Below are 21745 nucleotides of genomic sequence, written 5' to 3' on the forward strand. Positions count from 1 at the left end.
GAAGTCAGCTTTTATCAACTTTATGTCGAATTTTGTACACAGATTTAGAAAAACAATGGTTGGGATACCGCATGTTACACGAATGTTTGACTTAAGTAAGGAATTACTCGATGAACAAATTAATGGAGGAAAGAACTTAGTTGAAATTTACACAGAAAGGTTAAAAGTCAAAGCTGAAACAGAGTTTGTCTTGGATTTTGAAGTTATTTCTAAAGTTAATCAAGGACTTTACTACTTAATTTTCGTAACCAATGATTTAAATAATTTAAAATGGATGAAGAAGTCATTTGTCTTTGGTTCTCAATTTGATGACAAACTTGCGTTCTCAGATTTCCTGCTACAACGAAGAGGTCATGTCATGTCTCTTCATGAAGACCAAGATGATCATAAGGCAGCAAGTGCTATATTTGAACATTTTTGTTCTCAGGCTAAAGTTCGTGTTGAAGAAATAGAAAAGTTTATATGGTGTAAAACTATTTTTGTATGGAGACAGACTATTGTTGAGTTGATACAAAAGTCTAGACGTCTTTTAAAGGTAGAGGATAGCACTGGTAATTCCCTTAACTGCAGTGAATTTCCTCATGGTGCTTTGTTGTCATTTAGATAGAAATGTGCAAAAGAAAGATAAAAGATCTGGATAGTAATGGTCAGTTAGAGAAAACAACAATTTCTGTCTCTGCAAGTAGTTCAATTTGGTGTTTGGCATGTACACCAAACTGCACTTTATTTGCGCCAATTTTTTATTTTCATTTTTGCCAATTCACAAGTAAACACAAGTACTGAGAAATTATTAATAAGTTGTACAGAATTGTAAATGAAAAATTAATAATTTGCACAAATGAAAAATATTAATAATTGGAGCAAATGAAAAATACAATATTTTCAAAATTGGCACAAATGAAAAAAAGAATTTTCAAAATTGGGGCAAATGAAAAATACAATATTTAAAAATGTGTTTGTTGTATACAATCGTTGTTAAGTGTTCACCCAATGTTTATTTTTAATTAAATCTAATTTTTTAATCATGATAATGTTAAGTTTTTGTGAAACCTGCAAAATGACCTTGATATCAAAGCCTTTCGATTGCAATCAATTATTATTATTATTATATATATTATAATAATTACCATATTATATTGTTAAATGTATTATTCCTGTTTTACAATTTCATTTGTTAGGATACTATTTTAAAAATACTTCAACTATTATCTAGTTTTTAAAATATGCTGAATTTTGCATTAAAAATATTTTGTGTAAATTTTTAGTTTAAAAATTAGATGAACCAAAGTCCCCTTCAATCTTTTACTGATATATACGTATATATGTCGTGTACAAGTTGCGATTTTGTACAGGTTACAACATGTACAAAAATATTGTACATGTTATAACTTGTATAATGCAAAAATACAAGTTATAACATGTCCAAAAGTACCTCATACATGTTATAACCTGTACAAAATATTGCTTAAAAATGGTTTTAACTTGTACAAAATCGAAAAATAAGGATATTTTTCTATTATCGCAACAGATGATATTGACCTCAATAACATTTTCATAACTTTTGTATTATTCCTTCATGTTAGTGTGTTTTGTCCTTTTTTGATACAGTTAATATCCAGGGGTCAGTATTACGAAGAATTCCTAAGACCTGTCATAAGATATATCTTAGGACATGTCTTATGACTATCTATTGACATATCTTTATTTGATGAATTATAATTGTGAGTGTCCACTTTGAAGGCAATAGTAAAATACTTTCTTTCTAGTTAACACTAAAAGACATAAGAGGATTGCCAGGATAGATGTGTCTACAAATAAAATTTGGAATTGAAATGGGGTTTGTGTCGAAAAGACAACAACCCGCCCATGGAGCAGACAACATCCAAAGGCCACAAATACATGATTTCAAAGTAGAGGATAAACATGTATATTTAAAACATAAAAATGACATTCGCCTCATGCAATGATCTTATAGTCTATAAACAAAAATTGAGTTATAAATTTACATAAGTCATGCTGAAGGCCAAAAATGTTGAAGAGTAGATCCAAAGATATTGATAATGAAGCGTGGTCCAATGAAAACCATTTCAGCTCTCTCTTGCCTTTACAGAGTAAGCATATAAGACATTGTTTTAGTCTTTGCATGGTATAAAAACGAGAGGGGAGGAGTATTTCCCAAAATTATTAGGATTCGTTCTTCAATTTTTTGGAAGAATTTAGTTACTAGTATCTAATGTAATTGTCATTGAGGAATGCACGCTTTTAGTAAATAGTTTCACACTTATTTAAGCCATGATGGACTGCATAAACATACAATTACATGAAAACACATTTTGCCAACACAAGTCATGAAACATATATTTCTGAAACTTTGTGATCATTGTCCTCTACAGAAAAAGACACGTTCTGGGCCTATTTATTGTTGTTCTTTAAGCATTGGTGAATTTAAATGTATATTTTATTGCATTAAGATTTATTTTAAATTTTGTACAAGTTAAAACCATTTTTAAGCAATATTTTGTACAGGTTATAACATGTATGAGGTACTTTTGTACATGTTATAACTTGTATTTTTGCATTATACAAGTTATAACGTGTACAATATTTTTGTACATGTTATAACCTGTACAAAATCGCAACTTGTACACGACATATATATATATATATAGTTTCTGTTTGATGAGATATATTAAGTGTATGTTTTTCATACAGTAATTTTATGTATTATTTAATAATTTTTATATTTGCCATGCTTTATTTTTATATGTTGATGAAGATTTATATTTTAAATAGTATGTCATGAAATATTATAAATTTATTATAATTATTATACAAAGTAGTACAAAGATTTATTAATTATTCTTACTGTTCATGTTAGCTTTCATTTATTTACTGACCATCTTTAGGTTTATAATTTGTTATATTGTTATAGTTAGTATTTCTATATATTTCTATATATTTAATAAAAATTAATCAAATTTCTTATTTTAAATTTTATTAACTGGGAAATTTTTTGGAGGGAGTGAATGCTTTGGGGTAAATATGGATCTTCAGTTTTCTAAGGAGAGAACATCACTGTGGAATTATTTATCATTAGTTGGAGGGGTGAAGGATACCAGGGAGACAGTCAAACTCATAGATTGAAAATAAACTGACAACGCCATGGCTAAAAATGAAAAAGACTGACAGACAAATAATAGTACACAAGACACAACATAGAAAGCATAAGACTAAGCAACATGAATCCAAACAAAAAGGAAGGGTAAGCAGACCCTGCCCGCATTTGGTACCCGTCCAGTTGCTCATGTTATTACAAACCCGTAAATAGTCTAATTTGGTAGGTCACATTCATGAAAAGGGAAGGGGATTGTAGTTACCACGTAAAGAACATATCCGATATCCTCTGTGAAACGGTTATTCCATAATGGTCAACCAACTCGTGATGGCGTCCGTAAAATTTCAACTTCACAATTTGGAACTCTTGGATTTAATAATTATTAGGAGGAGAATGTCATATGACCTTGACCTCATTTTAACAGTTTCTTGGTCAAGGTGAACAAATTTGTGGTTGGATCTTTTTCTCAGGTCCTATTGGTAGGACCACTTTGTTTTGTGTATGGAATGATTATTAGGTGAACATGTCAGTCTGGCATGGTTTATATAACCTTGATGTTATTTTCATGATTCATTGGTTAATGTAAAGATTTTTAACCGGATTTTTGTGACAAAAATGTCGGTTATTGATTTGGGGATGTACGGCGGGGCGGGCGGGGCGGGCGGTGCGGGGCGGGCGGGAATCAAATGTTGTCTGTGCATTAACTCATGAACCGTTCAACCAAAGCTTTTAAAATTTTAATATGTTGTTACTGACAACTAAATGAAGGTCAAGTTCAATAATGGCGATTTTGACTTTTACCGTTCAGGAGTTATGGTTCTTGAAAGATTGAAAAATGGAGTTTCCAGTCGTGTCCCTGCATTTACGCATGAACTGTTCTACCTAAGCTTTCCAAATTTTAATATGTTGTTACTGATGACAAAATGGAGATCAAGTCCAATAATGGCGATTTTGACTTTTACCGTTCAGGAGTTATGGTTCTTGAAAGATTGAAAAATGGAGTTTCCAGTCGTGTCCGTGCATTTACACATGAACTGTTCTACCTAAGCTTCCCAAATTTTAATATGTTGTTACTGATGACAAAATGGAGGTCAAGTTTAATAATGACGATTTTGACTTTTACCGTTCAGGAGTTATGGTTCTTGAAAGATTGAAAAATGGTGTTTCAGTCGTGTCCGTGCATTTACGCATGAACTGTTTTACCAAAGCTTCCCAAATTTTAATATGTTGTTACTGATGACAAAATAAAGGTCAAGTTCAATAATGACGATTGCGACTTTTACCGTTCAGGAGTTATGGTTCTTGAAAGATTGAAAAATGGTGTTTCCAGTCGTGTCCGTGCATTTTCTCATGAACCATTCAACCAAAGCTTTTGAAATTTTTATATGTTGTTACTGATGGCAAATTAGAGGTCAAGTTCAATAATGACGATTTTGACTTTTACCGTTCAGGAGTTATGGTTCTTGAAAGATTGTGAAATGGCGTTTCATTCACGTTGTTGCATTTACTCATGAACCATTCAATCTAAGCTTTTCAAATTTTAAGATGTTGATACTGATGACAAAATGGAGGTCAAATTTGATATTGACGATTTTCACTTTCACCATTCATCAGTAATGGTTCTTGTGATATTGCCAGGACACAAAAAAATATAAATCCGGTTTGCTGTCGTTGTGACAGCCTCTTGTTGGTTGGATCTTTTCTCAGCTGCTATAAGTGATAGGACCCCTGTGTTTGGTGTATGGAATGATTGTTACATGTCTGCCTGGCATGATTTATATAACCTTGACTCATTTTTATAGTCTATTGGTCAATATAAAGATTTTGTGGTTGGATCTTTTTCTCAAGTACTATATTAAAGTGATAGGACCACTGTGTTTGGTGTATGGAATGATTGTTACATGTCTGCCTGGCATGGTTTATATAGCCTTGACCTCATTTTCATGGTTCAATGTAAAGATTTTTATGGTTGGATCTTTTTCTCAAGTTCTATAAGTGATAGGACCACTGTGTTTGGTGTACGGAATGATTGTTACATGTCTGCCTGGCATGGTTTATATAGCCTTGACCTCATTTTCATGGTTCAATGTAAAGATTTTTATGGTTGGATCTTTTTCTCAAGTTCTATAAGTGATAGGACCACTGTGTTTGGTGTACGGAATGATTGTTACATGTCTGCCTGGCATGGTTTATATAGCCTTGACCTCATTATCATGATTCAATGTAAAGATTTTTATGGTTGGATCTTTTTCCTCAAGTTCTATAAGTGATAGACCACTGTGTTTGTTGTACGGAATGATTGTTACATGTCTACCTGGCATGGTTTATATAGCCTTGACCTAATTTTCATGGTTCAATGTAAAGATTTTTTATGGTTGGATCTTTTCTCAGGTGCTATAAGTGATAGGACCACTGTGTTTGGTGTATGGAATGATTGTTGGGTGTACATATGAAAAAGAAGATGTGGTATGATTGCCAATGAGACATCTCTCCACAAAAGACTAAATGACACTGAAATTCACACTATAGGTCACTTACGACCTTCAACAATTAGAAAAGACCATACTGTATAGTTATCTATAAAAGGCCCTAAAAATGGCAAATGTAAAACAATTCAAACAAGGAAAACTAACGGCCTAATTTATGTACAAAAATGAACGACAAAAAACTAGGTAACACATCATCAAACGACAACCACTGAATTTCAGGCTCCTGACTTGGAACAGGCACATGTATACAGAATGTTGCGGGGTTAAACATGTTAGTGGGATCCAAACCCTCTCCCTAACCTGGGACAGAGGTGTAACAGTACAACATAAGAAGGAACTATAAATATCAGTCTGGCATGGTTTATATTACCTTGATGTTATTTTCATGGTTTATTGATCTTCATTGGTTAATGTAAAGATTTTGTGGTTGGATCTTTTTCTCAGCTGCTATAAGTGATAGGACCACTGGTTTGGTGTATGGAATGATTGCCAAGTGTACATGTCTGCATGGCATGGTTATATAACCTTGACTCATTTGTATGGTCTATTGCATGGTCAATATAAGGGATTTTTGTGGTTTGAACTTATTCTCAAGTAGTATAAGTAATAGGACCACTGTGTTTGATGTATTGAATGATTTGTAGGTGTACCTTTAACAAAGATGTGATATGATTGACAATAAGACAACTCTCCACCAGAGACCACATGACACTGAAATTAACAACAATAGGTCACTATATAGCCTTCAACAATGCACAAATCCATACCACATAGTCCATGAGTCGGCTATAAAAAGCCCCGAAATGACAAATGTAAAAACATGTCTGTCTGGCATTGTTCATTTAACTGTGACTTCATTTTCATGGATCATTGATAACATTAGTTTATGTGATACTTGTAGTAAAACCTTCATAATACAGACTTTCTACATGAATTCAGTCATAAGTAAAACAGGCAAGACATTTCAGCATCTTCAGATTTCTGATATAACCATGACATACATTTTCATTATAATTAGATGAAAACTGTTGGCCTTTTTTTAGATGCTCTTGTGTTTTGTGTACTATTGTTTTTCTTTTTTAACCAAAGCGTTAATTTATTTTCAATTTATGAGTTTGGAATGTCCCGATGGTATCTTCGCCTCTCTATTAAATTAACAACAATATAGAGACACTTCTGCTGAAATTTAAGCTAGCTAACTAGGTTTTCATCATTTTCACCCATTTTCTTTGGAAAATGCCTGTACTATTAAAGTCAGGGAATATGTAGGTTGTTTGTCACTCATTCCATTGGTTGATAGCTCTCATTTCATTGGTTGATAGCTCTCATTCCATTGGTTGATAGCTCTCATTCCATTGGTTGATATCTCTCATTCCATTGGTTGTTTGCTCTCATTCCATTGGTTGATAGCTCTCATTCCATTGGTTGATAGCTCTCATTCCATTGGTTGATAGCTCTCATTCCATTGGTTGATAGCTCTCATTCCATTGGTTGATAGCTCTCATTCCATTGGTTGTTTGTCACTCATTCATTGGTTGATATCTCTCATTCCATTGGTTGTTTGTCACTCATTCCATTGGTTGATATCTCTCATTCCATTGGTTGTTTGCCACTCATTCCATTGGTTGATAGCTCTCATTCCATTGGTTGTTTATCACTCATTCCATTGGTTGATAGCTCTCTTCATTGGTTGATAGCTCTCATTCCATTGGTTGATAGCTTGTGATTTTGTTTTGACCTGGAGTGGGGTATTTTTGTTATACTTTTGTTTGTAGGTGTCCTGTGATTTTACAATTTACATTGTATATCTTTTTAAGAATAACTCAAGAACTATGAGCTGAAATAGATCGTAATATTATTTTCTTACATTCAGACAAGCAAACATTAACACAAACAATCAATAACCATAGTAACATAACAAACAGAAATAATTATTTCATTGAGAAGTTTTTTTCAAATAATCTCCATTAATAAAAGAGTCACTTGTTTACCAAGAACCTGGACTTTTTTTCACAAAAATTCATACACTCTATAGATAAAGTTTTAACAATGAAATATAGTGTTATTTACAAAAGAAACAATTTTTATTGTCAAATAACATGAAATTATTTTTTTTAGGTTACAATCTGTTAAAAAAATAAATAAATAATAAAATTACTTGAGAAAAAAAGCAGTACAACTGCCTTCAGTGTAAAATAAGATGATGTGGTATGATTGCCAACGAAACAACTCTCTCATTATAGGTTATAATATTTCCCTTTCTTCTTAATTTAATAAAATTCTCAAATTAAAAAGACAACTATAATGATTGATGAACAAGAAGAGAGAAAAATTAAATACTTTTTATTTAAGAAATCACAATATGAATATGATACTTTTCCTTGGAGTTGTAAATACCAATAACAGATTTATATGCATCAAATATTAATCTTACAATTTCTAATACTTTTTTCTCTTTAATTTTGTTAACATTACAAGACACTTTATTTAAATTAAATCTCCAAAAGGGATATTTGTTTTTTTCTACTTTGGCTTCTGAGTGTCATTTTGTATGTAATATTAAGTCATGCATAAATTTTAGGAATAATTTGTGTAAAATTTTCAACATATCCAATGTAATTAAACATACAACTAATTTATCTTTATTAAAATGTTGGGTTTTATTTACTTGTAAATTTAAACAAGGTAGGGGGTCTCATTGGGGGGTTTCGATCCTGGATCCCGCTTACTGTTTTGTCAGATTCCCGTATCCCGCTTACACTATGTACCTAAGCAATTCTCATTTTTTTGTCATTTCCCTGGTCCCGCTGACCTAATTTCCTGTTTTCACGACACAATAATTTGACTTTCACGTGTCACGCTTACAAAAATCGGCAATCCTGCGTCACGCTTAGACCGCCAATGAGACCCACAAGGTACTTGTGGATTCATTTATTTTCGTGGGTACCAACTTTCGAGGATTGAGGAAAACTATCATTCATGTGGATTTTTGATTTCGTGATTTTGCCAATCTCTGTTTACATATGGAAATCACTCAAAATTGTTTGTTGAACATTTGAATTCTTGGTGGGTCACCTCTGCCCACAAAACAAACGAAAAATTGGTATCCAACGAATAATAATGAATCCACAGTAGCTTGATTTCCAGTACATATAAAAATATAAACTATTGTGACACTATGAAGCACTTCCAACAGTACAGTAAAATCCAGATATAAAGTCAAAACTTTTTAAGCGACATCACCGGTATTAAAAATCAATGTCTAAGAAATATTGGTTAATCTCAGAAAACCACAATTATTTAAGGTAGGGTTTTCATAAGAAATTACTGTGGCTTTCTTAAACATAAGACAAATTAGCTATGAATGCTTCAAATTTAACATATTTAAAGAAAGTAATGGGGCTAAGAATCAGTGGGTTTATAATAGAAACGTGAAATGAACATCCAAAATATGTCTAATAGACTTTTTCAATGATAATAATGTATTTATTATGTATAGCTGTGATATTGTTAAATGCATATCACATATATGAGGGTTACAGTAATGCCCTTTACTGTCAGGCGTCAAACGATCATTTCCAGCTACCCTTAGCGTCAAATTGGTTAAAATTTTACTGTGATTCGTCAAAATATTTTTAACGTGATTGACCTGAGGTCTCAAATAACTATCGTTACCGTCATTTTTGGAAAAAAATTAACGTGATTTGTCAAAATCAGTCAATTTGTTTAACGTCTAAAAGAAAGTATACATTTTAATTTTATCCTCATGCACCAAAAATTACCGTTAACGTCATTTTGCAAGAATTTTTACCGTTATTTGTCATGAAGGTACCCCATTACTACCCTCATATATATCAATTTATATATGGTGTTCTGTATTTCTGATGGCTACAGCCAATTTAGCTTTGCAATTGAAACAAAACTAATTTTTATGAACTATAATCTTATCAAGGGAAAACGCAATTTATGTGTATGATTTTCAAAGAGAAGTTTAACCCAGACCTATATAAATGTAAAAAATATTATAACATCTGGGAGTACAAGAACCAAAGCACAAATAAATCAAAGCTAAAAATATGTTGTTTTTTTAAAAACCTAATCCATGAACTCCTTCGAAATTTAGCTCTCTTTGAAACAAAGTTGTAGATTAATATTTGGATATCATAAATAATTTCAAACTAAACATTTGCGTGTGACGGATCAAAATCAGCTCCAACCCAATACTAGGTCCTTTCATAGGCCCCCTCATTTGTACAAGAACACAATAAGACTGTATATGAGATTTTACTGTAGCTATACATTTACACCATTATATACAGTAAAAGCAGGTTACATTTACCTTTTGAAGATAATTTTCAGCACTATAGATAAACAAATAAATTACTGTACAAAAACAATCTATTCATAGTTTTGCCATTCTTTCATACAAATATATATTACTTTTGAAATCAGACTAAGAAAGACAACAACATGCCTGTAGTATAAAAAAATCTTATAAAATCTTTGACATCATCAGATTACTTAGATCAATAGACTTTCTTCATATAAATATTTGTTTTTTTCGTATAATACAACAAATGGATGACTACAAATTTTTAGCAGATCTGTTATTTTTTTTCAATAACTTCATTCTTATTATATTGTAGTTTCCATCAGGGGGCGGATCTAGAAATTTTCATAAGGGGAGCCCACATACTGCCTAAAAGGGGGCTGCTCCATTAATGCATCAGAGATTTCTTATATAATCATCCATTTTTTTTCAGAAAAGGGTGGGCCGATGCCTGAAAAACCCTCTAAATCTGCCTCTGTCCATGACTTAATGTTTGTGATTTTTCTATAAGATTTTTTGTTCACTGTAATTGACCTGTCTCACTATTCGTCTAAAAACTCATTACAAGTTTCAAGCAATCAGCCAATTTCAAAAGTAATATACTGTTAAGGATCTAATATATAAATGGTATATACATACAAGTATGTACATAAATCATTTTTTAACTCATTTTCTAGTTTAACTTCATCAAAATGAGCTTCTAAAACCATCTATCAACATCGGATCCAATAATATATATATAGAAATACAAAATTTATAACAAACATAAATAGCAACTACATTGTATACAATATAACAACCAAAAGTTTAAAAACTTCTAAATAGATGAACTATAAATAGAATATATAACGACAAAAGAAATCATTTTCAATAATAATAACCTTAAGATGTTTAACATCAATACATATACTATTAACAAAGACAATAACACAGTGTTTTCTTTTAAGAACAAACATGTACCTTTATCAGATAAAGGATTTACAATGGACTTTTACAATATATTTACAAAAAGGGGGGATATACAAATATACAATCAATTTTTGACTGCAACAAATTTGCTACTTTCCGTAATTTTGTCCAAGCTAGGTAACAATAATATATACAAATCACATACGAACATGTGCATATGCAAAATACTCCTTTATAAGGAAATAAAATATTAAAACAAAAAATATATGAGTAAATTTATCTTCTAAACCATGCTAATGTATGTAAAAGAATTAGAATGTTTAAAAAAATTAGAAAGACAATCAACATCATTATATGCTGCTACTTTAAAAGAGATCGCTATATCTATAGATCCGTTCAATATAAAAATAGGAAAAGTTTAAAATTCTAACAAAGCATGTAAAATATAATCTTCTAGTACAAATATCTTTAATTCTATTCAAATTGTTTTTTAAGTTTTGTAAAGCCAGCAAAACAATAATATTTGTACACTGCACTGAAAGTCCTTAAATAAGTGCTATAGCATGCAATTTTGTATTCATGGCAAAAAACATTCTTATATTTTTTTTTCTGCACCATTTGTTTGTTCAACTTATACTTAAATGAACTTGAAAACCAGCTGTTTCATCCATTTTATTAAATTTTTATGGGGACTGTTTAAAAAAAAGTGTATATATATATATTTAAACATATTACTAGTGGCAGTCATACAGAACATTATGTTTTTGTATACTTTTATGATGTCTGCAAATTATTTCATTTGTTCAATCCTTACCCTTGTCTCATGGGTTTTCGTGCTATTAAGAATGCTTTGTGACGTCACAATATCCATTATAAAAGCATAAGTACGAGTTCATATAATGTACGCAAACATATGCTCTGACCATAAAGTATTCTAAAGTAACTTTCATTTTTGTTTTAGATTGGGAAATTTTTCCCATTTTATAATCTATCCAACATCTAAGGGAGATAATAAATTGCATCTCATTAAAATGATGGAGAGAAAAAGTTTTTACTAATTAACTTTACTGGCTAGTTACTCATTCCTATTTTATGGTGTTTAATCTGATCAGGCATATCTCATTTGTTTTTAAAACATAATATATAACAACAGGATAAAACAAATTTTGTTCTGTAGTTTAAGTTCATTGGTGTGTAAACTGGACCAATTCACCCATAAATAAACAATGTGTAGTGATCCTTATCATTCTTTTATATATATATTATATATATATACCTCTGAATATCCCAAGTATGATTATGTAATCATTGCAGGTAATTAGCCATTTTGAATATATTGGTAATGAACTTAGTCTGACAAGCAAGTTCTATAAAAATAAAAACCTGCAAAAAAAATCACTTCATGACAAGGTTTTCTAACCAATCATTATATAGTAAGAGATTCTTATAATTATGCAAATCATATGAGAAATATTCATACATAAACTTTTCCCCAAAATACGTTGATAAAACTAAGCACACATGCACTTACACAAATAAAAATATTCACAAAATGCAATCAAACCTGAAAAGCCACTGCAGACTTATTCCTATCTGGTAAATATATTTTCAGTCCAAAACACCATTTTGTTTGGATACATTAAATTGATTTTCTTGATCTTATCTCTTAATCGAAATGGAACTTAAAACTGTTAAATCACTCAGTTGTGAAAGATAATACGTCTGAATCAATACCTAAAAGGGGAATAAGTCGAAAAATTAATGTTACAACTGTTTGGAGACAACAGCTCTTTGATTTCAGAAAAAAATCCTTTTAGGGCGTTACATATCAAAACTCTATTGTAATAACAAAGGCAATCATCCTAATCAGTGATTATATGAATTCTATGATAACTTTCAAGGGAAGAACATTTATCAATATTTGGTCCATTAGGCTTTATTGTGGAAAAGGACCAATTATAGTACTTTCCTAAACGTTGAGTAGAAACTGGCACAGTTACAGAAGAGTAAACACATCTTTAACCATGTAACAGCAATAGTCCAAACAGACCCTTTGGACCATGTGAGCTAAAAATAGTTACATATAATTTAACAATCAAACTTAACCACCAGTCAATAAACAAAAGCATTGCAGTAAAGATGATATTGAATATACATCTAGTAAAGTTAGGAAAAACAATAAGTTGTAAACATAGTGCATGGATGTAAAAGGATTAAATTTTAGTTATACATTCTGATTATCGCATTTATTTTCATTTTTGCTATTTCCTTATAAATTGATGTGGAATTATTTTAAAAAAAATTGTCTTTTATGTTACAAAATCCTATCTATGACTATGGAGCCATGTTGCTTAGACCTTTTATATTTACATCAAAGAGATCTTGTAGGTGCTGAAATTATTTGTTATTTAAATTCTTTTTTTATCACCATTTGAAAAACAAAAATCTAATTACCAGTGGCAGATCCAGAAATTTTCAAAAGGGCACTCAACACAGACTGCCTTGGAGAGGGCTGTTTCAGTAATTCCCTAAAATATTCAATTATTTTTTTCCCACAGAAGGGGCTTACCCCACCACTCCTTAATCTGCCTCTGATTAACTTAAAACTTTAATAAGTTGATGCTGCCAATTTTTCTAATTGATATGAGGGACCAAAAAATAGTATTAAAATACAATCTACAGTTTTCGATTTGCATCATAACTCAATGATTGATTGTTCTTTTCTTAACATCTAGCAGGAAATATTTCATGCATATACTGACAAGAAAATATAATTAATAAATTTAAGCTACTGCATAATTACATAAAACGTTGTGAACATAATTAAAACATGCTGCTTTCCACAGTCGTCATGTGACATATGTACAGATAACTTAGTCATGTGACATATGTACAGATAATTTAATAGTTTAATCCTTCTACCATTGAAGATTATAACAAGATTAAAATTTTAGTTTTTAAACAAAACATTTAAATTGAGCAATTTCATTGAACTGCAATTGTATTTTGTTTGAACAACAAAAACTATACATAAACAACAACTTACCATTAAAAAAAGACGTTCTCAATTTTTTTATTGACCTTTCTTTGTAACTGTTCTGAACCATATGAGTTTTTGGACCATACATGTATTCCACTTTATTTCATTACTCATTTACATTAATGATTATCATTTGATTAAATGAGAAAAGATTTCATGTTTAGAAATTTTTATATATGGTCATGATCATATAAGTATTGTCCAAGTACTCACATGGTTCCAAACATAACCATATAGCTAGACATACCTTCTAATTCAAAGCATTGGAAAGATCGGTGAATACATATTAGAACTCATCAGCTGTTGAACAAATATGAAGTTCTTACAAGTATTTTTTGGGAAAAGTGTGATCACATTTTTTTAGTTGTTTCAACATATTGAAAAATTCAAAGTATAGGTTAACAGGAAGTATTTGTGTTAGAGATCGAAAAGGTGGTTTTAATATTTATAATTAATCAGATTTATTTAGTCGGCATGGTTTTTATCCGACATTACAACTCGACACTGTTAAACTAGATCTTCTTTTCTGAATGGTTTCTAGTAACAAATAAGTAATAAGTATTTTTCATGTTGTTTGTGTTGACATGACTACGTTAAGATATTTTTTAATATAAACATAAAAATAGATAAAATACCTACATCTTAAGGATGTACTTAGGTGATCTTACATGATTTTAAATAAATCAAGAATTTAAAATTGATACTATAAGCTGGAATAGTATAAGTTAAGGATAAAAATAAGCTAAAAACATTGATAGGTCATGGAGTTCCTTTTCGAGATATTTCATTTTTAAAATATGGGGGGAAAACTTAAGGCTGACTCAGACTTTTACCTTATATTTGCATTGGTCTTATTTTGATCTCAAATCAAAAGAAAAAAAATCAAGAATCTGCTTAAATTTTGTCAAATGACCTTTTATGAGCTATTAAGTCTTATATTAAAAGATAAATAGGTGTTATGGGGCAAATTTTACCTTGTATCGTATGGAAAAACACCAAGGAGTAGGAACATCTGACACAAATTCCAATATCTCACTTAAGTACATCCTTAACAATTAACATCGCTAAGTAAAAAATAGCATTATATTATAGTTCATAAAACATCAATGCTGGTGTTGTAACTTAGTTACTTTTAAAATTCCATAAAAAGTTATACAAATAGTTTGAAATAGTTCGGTAAATCTCTTTTTTACATGGGTTGCTGGCTGACAAAAGATGATGATGAAGAACTGATATGATTGGTTGCTTGTGGCATGTGATCAAATGTAGATCTTTGACTGGTGTGGTTGCTAGGTAGGCTACCATGACCATTAAGTTTGTTGAATTGTTGAATATCATTGATAAAGCTGTTGGCTCTTGGAGACTGGGACCCTAGTGGTGGAGGTCGTTGAAAAAAATCGACCCTAGGGGAATCAAATGGCATCATAGGGGGAAAACTCAATCTTCCATTTCTATTACGTGAATTATCTGCTAAGTTGACATTTGACCTATTGTTGACCTCTTGACCTCTGATCTGTGTGTCTGCTGGTGACAGAGAAGATGTATTACTAGACACAAGATTCTGCTGATCACGACTCATCATTGCTCTAACGATTAGATTTTCTTCGGAAAGTCTATAATTCTCTGGCTGCTGATCCTGCAGTCTGTCGTTTGCATTTTTATCTGGAAATCTAAAATCTGCTCTCTGTGTATCTAGTCGATCGGCAGATTGTCTGAAGTTGTCGGCTCTATGTGCATCACGTTCATCTAAACGTTTGTCAGTAAACCTATAATTATCTCCCCTATTATCTATTTCCATGCTTTCCGGGCCTTTGTTGTTAAATCTGAATTCATTGGTTTTTGTTTGATCAAATCTTTTTGCAACAGCAAGATGAGCAAATCTGGCAACTTCGTCATTTCTTTGCTGTAATGCCCTATCTAGTGGCGGAGAATTGGTAAATCTAAAGTTGTCTGCCCTTCTATCATCCATTCTATCACCAGAGTTCACATCACGTTCTTCTGACGTAAGATCTATAGTGCTAGACATACCATTGCTAGGTAATCGTGTAGGCTTTGGTTTGTGAATTCGGTTGATAAGATCTGACGGAACACCATCTATTGACTTTAGATGAACATGCATCTGTAAAAGAAGATAGTTTATTTTAGTCACTGAATTTTTCTCTTAACAAGACCATATTTAATTATACATCCATAAGAAAAAGTATTCAGTAAATTTTGTTTCCCACTTTATACCACTATTTCTTTAAAAAAAACACACTGTTTTTACAATTATGGTGAGACTGTCGCTCTGACTTATATATTACTGAGACTATGCGGTATGGGTTTAATTCATTGTTGAAGGCCATACAACTTATATTTGATAGTTCTGTGTCATTTGGTCTCATGTGAAGAGTTGTCGCATTGGCAATTATACTACATCTTCTTATTTTTATAATTGTGCATCACCTCAAAATGTGACAAGATCGAGCCCCTACAAATATTTATCTAACAAATTTGTATTTTTAAAAATGATATGGAAGGAACATCAATAAGAATGGTTGTTTAATACAATTATTTAAATATGTTAAAAAGTAGAACTGTTTTTTTTCAAATTGTTGAGTTAAAGATCTACTTCCCTCTTTTTTGATAATACTTTTAAAATCTAATCACAAATGAGTAGTTTTATAAAGCAACTTAGAATGAGAATTAACAAATAAAAAGAAATATCAATTGTAATATCTTTCAATCTACCAGAACATATTGCTAAATCACAAAATGTAGAAAAAATATAATAAGTTGAATTAAAAGTTTATACAATTCTTTGAACTTTACTATTTGTCATAAAATGCTTACAGAGGCTCAAATTTTTAAAAATAAATACCAAATTATTCTAATATATTCAACTGCTTAAATCTAAACTGGAACCATAAATCCTAAAATAGCTTGGTGCTGAGAAAGTTTTGAATTTAGTTTCTAGAAATGTTTTCAAGCTTTTGAAGAATGTAAGAAAGTTTCAGCATAAGTCAATGAAGCTATTTAGAATAAGTATACATTGTGCTATTGGTATTTTAAAAACGATGTATCCTATAAAATAATGAGTATTATGATCACAAAATTATAGATTGGCTGCTATAGTGTGTGATAACATTGTGTGAGGGAATTCGACGTTTGATGTACCACTGTTCACTCCAGTGCAATTTATGACAATACCACTGCATCAATCAGAATTTTTTTTTTTGCAGTGTTTTAAGAAATGATTTTGCTTTGTTGTCGCGTATTATTTGTGAAACATTCAATGTTTTAAAAAGGCGAATTTTCTTTATAAAGTCAATGATTATGTTGACTTTTGAAGGCCAAACTTTCTACAGCCTTAAATACGCTAATGAAAGATCCAAAAACTATACCAATACATAACGACATGTTTATGAAATTATAACAAATCTATTGGTTAACAAATTTTTACTCGTTATTGCAAAATAATGAACTTAATATATCTGACATTTTCTCCCTACCCAGTTTACCCCTATACATTTTTATGATGTGGACTTGGTCATTGTTATTGAATCGTAGGCAATTTGATTGGATTAAGTTGTTATTTGTTTACCTTCAAACTTGTTTATGCTTTTCATACATGACAATTGATTAATTAGAACGTGCATGAATGTGTACGGTAACTAAAATGACCTTCAAACTGGACACTGGATGAGTCAATATTATGTTTTATCAATGAAAGTTAAGGTATGAAAGGTAAGAATTGCCACTTATTCGATTTTCACAAAATTTTCGTAATATACAGTTGAAAGGTTATTTTTTAAAAGCCTATTGTGAAGAGTAAAGAGAAAGTTTACAAATAATACGTTTTGTTCCATTAAACAAGTCATTTTCGTAAGAGAAATACCGAAATATATTTTACGCACGACTACGGCAGGTAAAATTATTATTTATCATAATAAAAAAAGGCATTTTTCAGTCTCATTGGAATATGTTGATTACAATTAATCCCAAACTTAAGAAGTAAGTAACTAAAGTCAAAATATGTCCGATCTGCCTATTTCTGCACATCAAAAGTCAATACGATCGTTTTAAAGTCAATTTCGTCTACCTCACAAAATCTTGTTAGGCACTATAAGTCAAAAGACTTATTTTTTATTCAGAGTTATTCCCCTTCCATCATATTCTGTTTATTGGTGTTACTCTTTGTGTATTTATATCATATGAGTATTCATATCAGATCTAATTGTTTACAGAGATTTTTTTATTGATAAATCTAAATTGAGAATTGTTTCCTGTTGCAGCACTGTAAGGTCAATGTGCACAAATTTCTTTACAAATCAAATAAATTTTTCATGTAGGCCTATTGCAATACATAAAGTTATTCTTTATATATATAATATATTTAATGAACATTTCTCATTTGCTTAAACCTCACCACAATCTAGTCAGATTCTTTCAGTGTCTTGATTAATTGTCCTTTTCATGTTTTAATTTGATTTGCCTAATACCAAAAATGTTTATTAAATGTGTTTGACCTCTAACATTGTGTCAGGGGAAATAACTCCCAACTTAAAATAGGTCGGTCATATGGAAAATTATCTTTGAGTCTTAATTTCAGTCTCAATGTATTAATTTTGTATCTGTTTGTTTTCTAAAAAGACCATAGTAAAGAGTTTTGGATTAACCGTTTAATTTTTGCAAGCATCAATAAAATATCATAATTTATATTGAAAAGTCTCCTCTACAAATAAAAGAAGGACCGCTGAAGAAACCTGTATCATGCTTCACAAATCTGCACTAACACAAAATAATATCTTGTCATCAAACACAGCAAATTAAAAAATATGCCTATGCCAGTCAAGGTCATTATAAACTTCCATCATCATATGCAATTTTCAATATTTTTAATGGGCTCAGTATAAGCACATGATGTGTTATGGTATTCCCTATCTATAGGTTGTAATTGTTTTCTCAGCTTGAACATAATATACAAACTGTCTGTTGCATAGTATTTGATATTTATCATGGACCATTTTCAATTAATATCGTAAATGATATATTTTCTACTGCAACTAAAAAATTTGGAGCACGAAAAGCCTACATTTTCCCTAAAATTGAGCTATGCAAAATATTTCAAACAAAATAATGACATTCTATAGTTGAAAAAATCAAAAACTTTGTCAACTTTTTTTTAGACAGTGTTAATAGCTTAAAATATTCTTTTGATTCGCATAGACTTTATAAAATCTTCTTTTTCTTTTACCCAATTGTGATACATGATTTTTTTAAATTATTTTTTTTGGCTTTGAACTAGGTGTTCTGTGATTTTGTTTGATTTTTTCCTGCTTTGTATGCATCTAACGAGTTGCTGTTACACACCTGTCCCAAGTCAGGCTAGAGGGGAGGGTCGAACACTCACATAAATGTTTAGCACCGCCACATCTTTATGTGCTTGTGTTATTCAATGATTGGCCTTTTTTGACATGTTAGACTCACCTTGAGCATATGAGATTTGAGACTACTTTCGTTGGTATATGCCCTATGACAGATCATGCATTGGAATTGTTTGGTCTGAGACTTTTTGAGATGTTCGTCATGGTTTCTCATATGATGATGGAGATTAGCCATTTGAGCAAAGGCTCTGTCACAACCTTCAAATGAACACCGGTATGGTTTCTCTCCTGAAAAATAGCAAAAATACATACTTTGAATAGTTAGTTCTAGGGGGGGGGTGGGGGGGGTAAGTTTCCTGATTTCTAAGTCTGAACACCATTGATCATGTCCCAGACTCTCAAAGATCAAATTTACATGAAAATATATTTTTTCAATGCTATTTGCCAGCCATTTCTGAACTTCACAAATGTTTTCACGAAATCCCAATAGGAAATGCCTGAAGCCACAAAGGAAAAGTGTCAAAGATTCACTAAATAGCAATGAGGTCTTTTGGTATCCACAGACTGTGTGTGGCCCCCATGGATAGCCATGGTCATTTATTGTCATTTAGTAGTATATTAGTGAGTGTGCCTTTAAAAGATTAACTTAACTCCTGTATTGGAATCAAATACCTAGAATATGTCATTGCTTCCAGAAAAAACTAATTACAAAATGTATTCTGTAAGGATTGATGGTTGATTGAATATTGGTGTTTTAATGCAACTTTTAAGTGCCATTTTGGGCTATATTGGGGCAGCCAGTTTTTATTGGTGGAGGAAGCCAGAGTGCCCAGAGAAAACCACTGACCTTCGATAGGAAAACTGATTATCCTAATTAACTAAGATTGGAGTCCAGTGCATCTGCACTGGCAGGGTTTGAACTCACAACCTCAGTGTTGACAGCTAGTGATTAGAGTAAAACTAATTGGACCACTTAGCCACAGAGGCCCCTATATTCTGCAAGAATAACTTTTATGAATTAAGAATTAATTATTTCAAGTTGGAAAATAAGATTTTCGTCAAATGCAGATTAAATAGGTAACCAACACACTTATATCCAAAATATTTGATAATTGCATCCATCCTCATCCAAATACAGAAGACTAATTATATTTACACAGCTGGTCAATAATTACAACAAAAACAACCTGTGTCTAACTCATTCTTAAGGACAAGGCATTATAAGCATTATTCATTTAAATGCAGAAACTAGAATTGAAGAATTGATTTCTTCCTTGTTTTTCTAAGTGTTAAAAAAAATGTTCTCCCTGCTTTTTTTCATTTATATTATAAATTTAAACTTTAATTCTCAATTATTTCAGAAATCAGGTGTAATTTTTCAAGTATAATTAATTGCTGAAAAAGACCCATTCAACAATTTTGTTTGATGATAATTTGGCCCAGATTTTCAAATATTAATATTAAATAAGAGATTTTTCATTCCTTCTTGAATTATTAATCTTACAAATGTCATATGATCTATCCACCAATTTCATTGCTAAAAAAAATTAAGAGTTGTCTCCCATTGAACATATAGAGATTTGAAATGGTTTGCACACACATTGATTCACTGATAATGATTAATATCTTGCCACTAATATTACATGCAAGAGAATGATATGTTAATGTGTAATGGAGACATCAAGAAGTAAACAGAACCATTGAGCGGTAGTTTAAATGTGCTGAAAGGACACAGTTGGCAGGAAAATAAAACTACATTGATAATTAATATATCCTTGCCCGAAATGTAATAGTCCATGCTCTTTTAAATCTATGTGCTGCATGCTTGGAGCAGAAGGAGTAGTAGTTTAATGTACCAACTCACATGGACTCATTTTATCCTATACTGACATTTTATCCTATATTGACAATCTATTCTTGCTCCAAATGTAAACCAGTCCTTGTCCTTATATATATGTGTTGCATATGGAGCACAATGAGTGATAACTTATCCTACATTCTTTACCGGCTCTAAATGTAAAGAACCATGTTATAATAAATAATCCTATGCTATAGCTTTTTTGGCAAATTATTTATTGTTTTATTTAGTTTACAAGAAATTATTCAAAATAAATTCAAAATAAGGAGATGTATGATTGCCTATGAGATAACTATACACCAAACTTCAAATGAAGTGGATGTAAGCAATTATAGGCAATGTTATGCCTTCATCGATGAGAAAACCAATACCATATAGTCTACCCAAACAATTGCTCATTTGACCTCTGAAGGCCACATCAATTTAGATGGATATGTTGAAAATATAGGATATCAACTCTTCAAATTACAATATCTTTTTCCAATTTGTTCATCCTTGTAGTACCTTCTAAACAATTTTTTGTCAATCTAACATTTTGAAAAAAATCATAGTCATAGTCAAATCAACATAGACTCACTTTGCAATACCAAGAGCCCATGCATTGTGTTATATCTGTATATTTGTGTAATGTTTACTCT

At 31.0% G+C, this 21745-nt stretch overlaps 1 protein-coding gene across 1 annotated transcript; it reads right to left on the bottom strand.

The window, feature by feature from the left end:
• Positions 1-7440: 7440 nt before the first annotated feature.
• LOC139508702 (uncharacterized) lies at positions 7441-19534 on the bottom strand. Its single transcript, XM_071296007.1, has 2 exons — positions 19353-19534; positions 7441-16002 (listed from the first exon to the last, which is right to left on the bottom strand). Exons 1-2 carry the CDS (start codon positions 19482-19484, stop codon positions 15073-15075), a joined length of 1062 nt encoding a protein of 353 aa, XP_071152108.1. The 5' UTR covers positions 19485-19534; the 3' UTR covers positions 7441-15072.
• Positions 19535-21745: the final 2211 nt, after the last annotated feature.

The sequence above is a fragment of the Mytilus edulis genome, unplaced genomic scaffold (assembly GCF_963676685.1).
Source record: "Mytilus edulis unplaced genomic scaffold, xbMytEdul2.2 SCAFFOLD_740, whole genome shotgun sequence".
Classification (NCBI taxonomy): Eukaryota; Metazoa; Mollusca; class Bivalvia; order Mytilida; family Mytilidae; genus Mytilus; species Mytilus edulis.

Bases quoted from the DNA above. Each gene is read 5' to 3' on its own strand.
- LOC139508702 (XM_071296007.1), bottom strand. From the start codon at position 19,484: ATGGCTAATCTCCATCATCATATGAGAAACCATGACGAACATCTCAAA. The intron at 16,003-19,352 runs GTGAGTCTAACA...CTTCTTTTACAG, and splicing joins TCAAATCTCATATGCTCAAG to ATGCATGTTCATCTAAAGTC.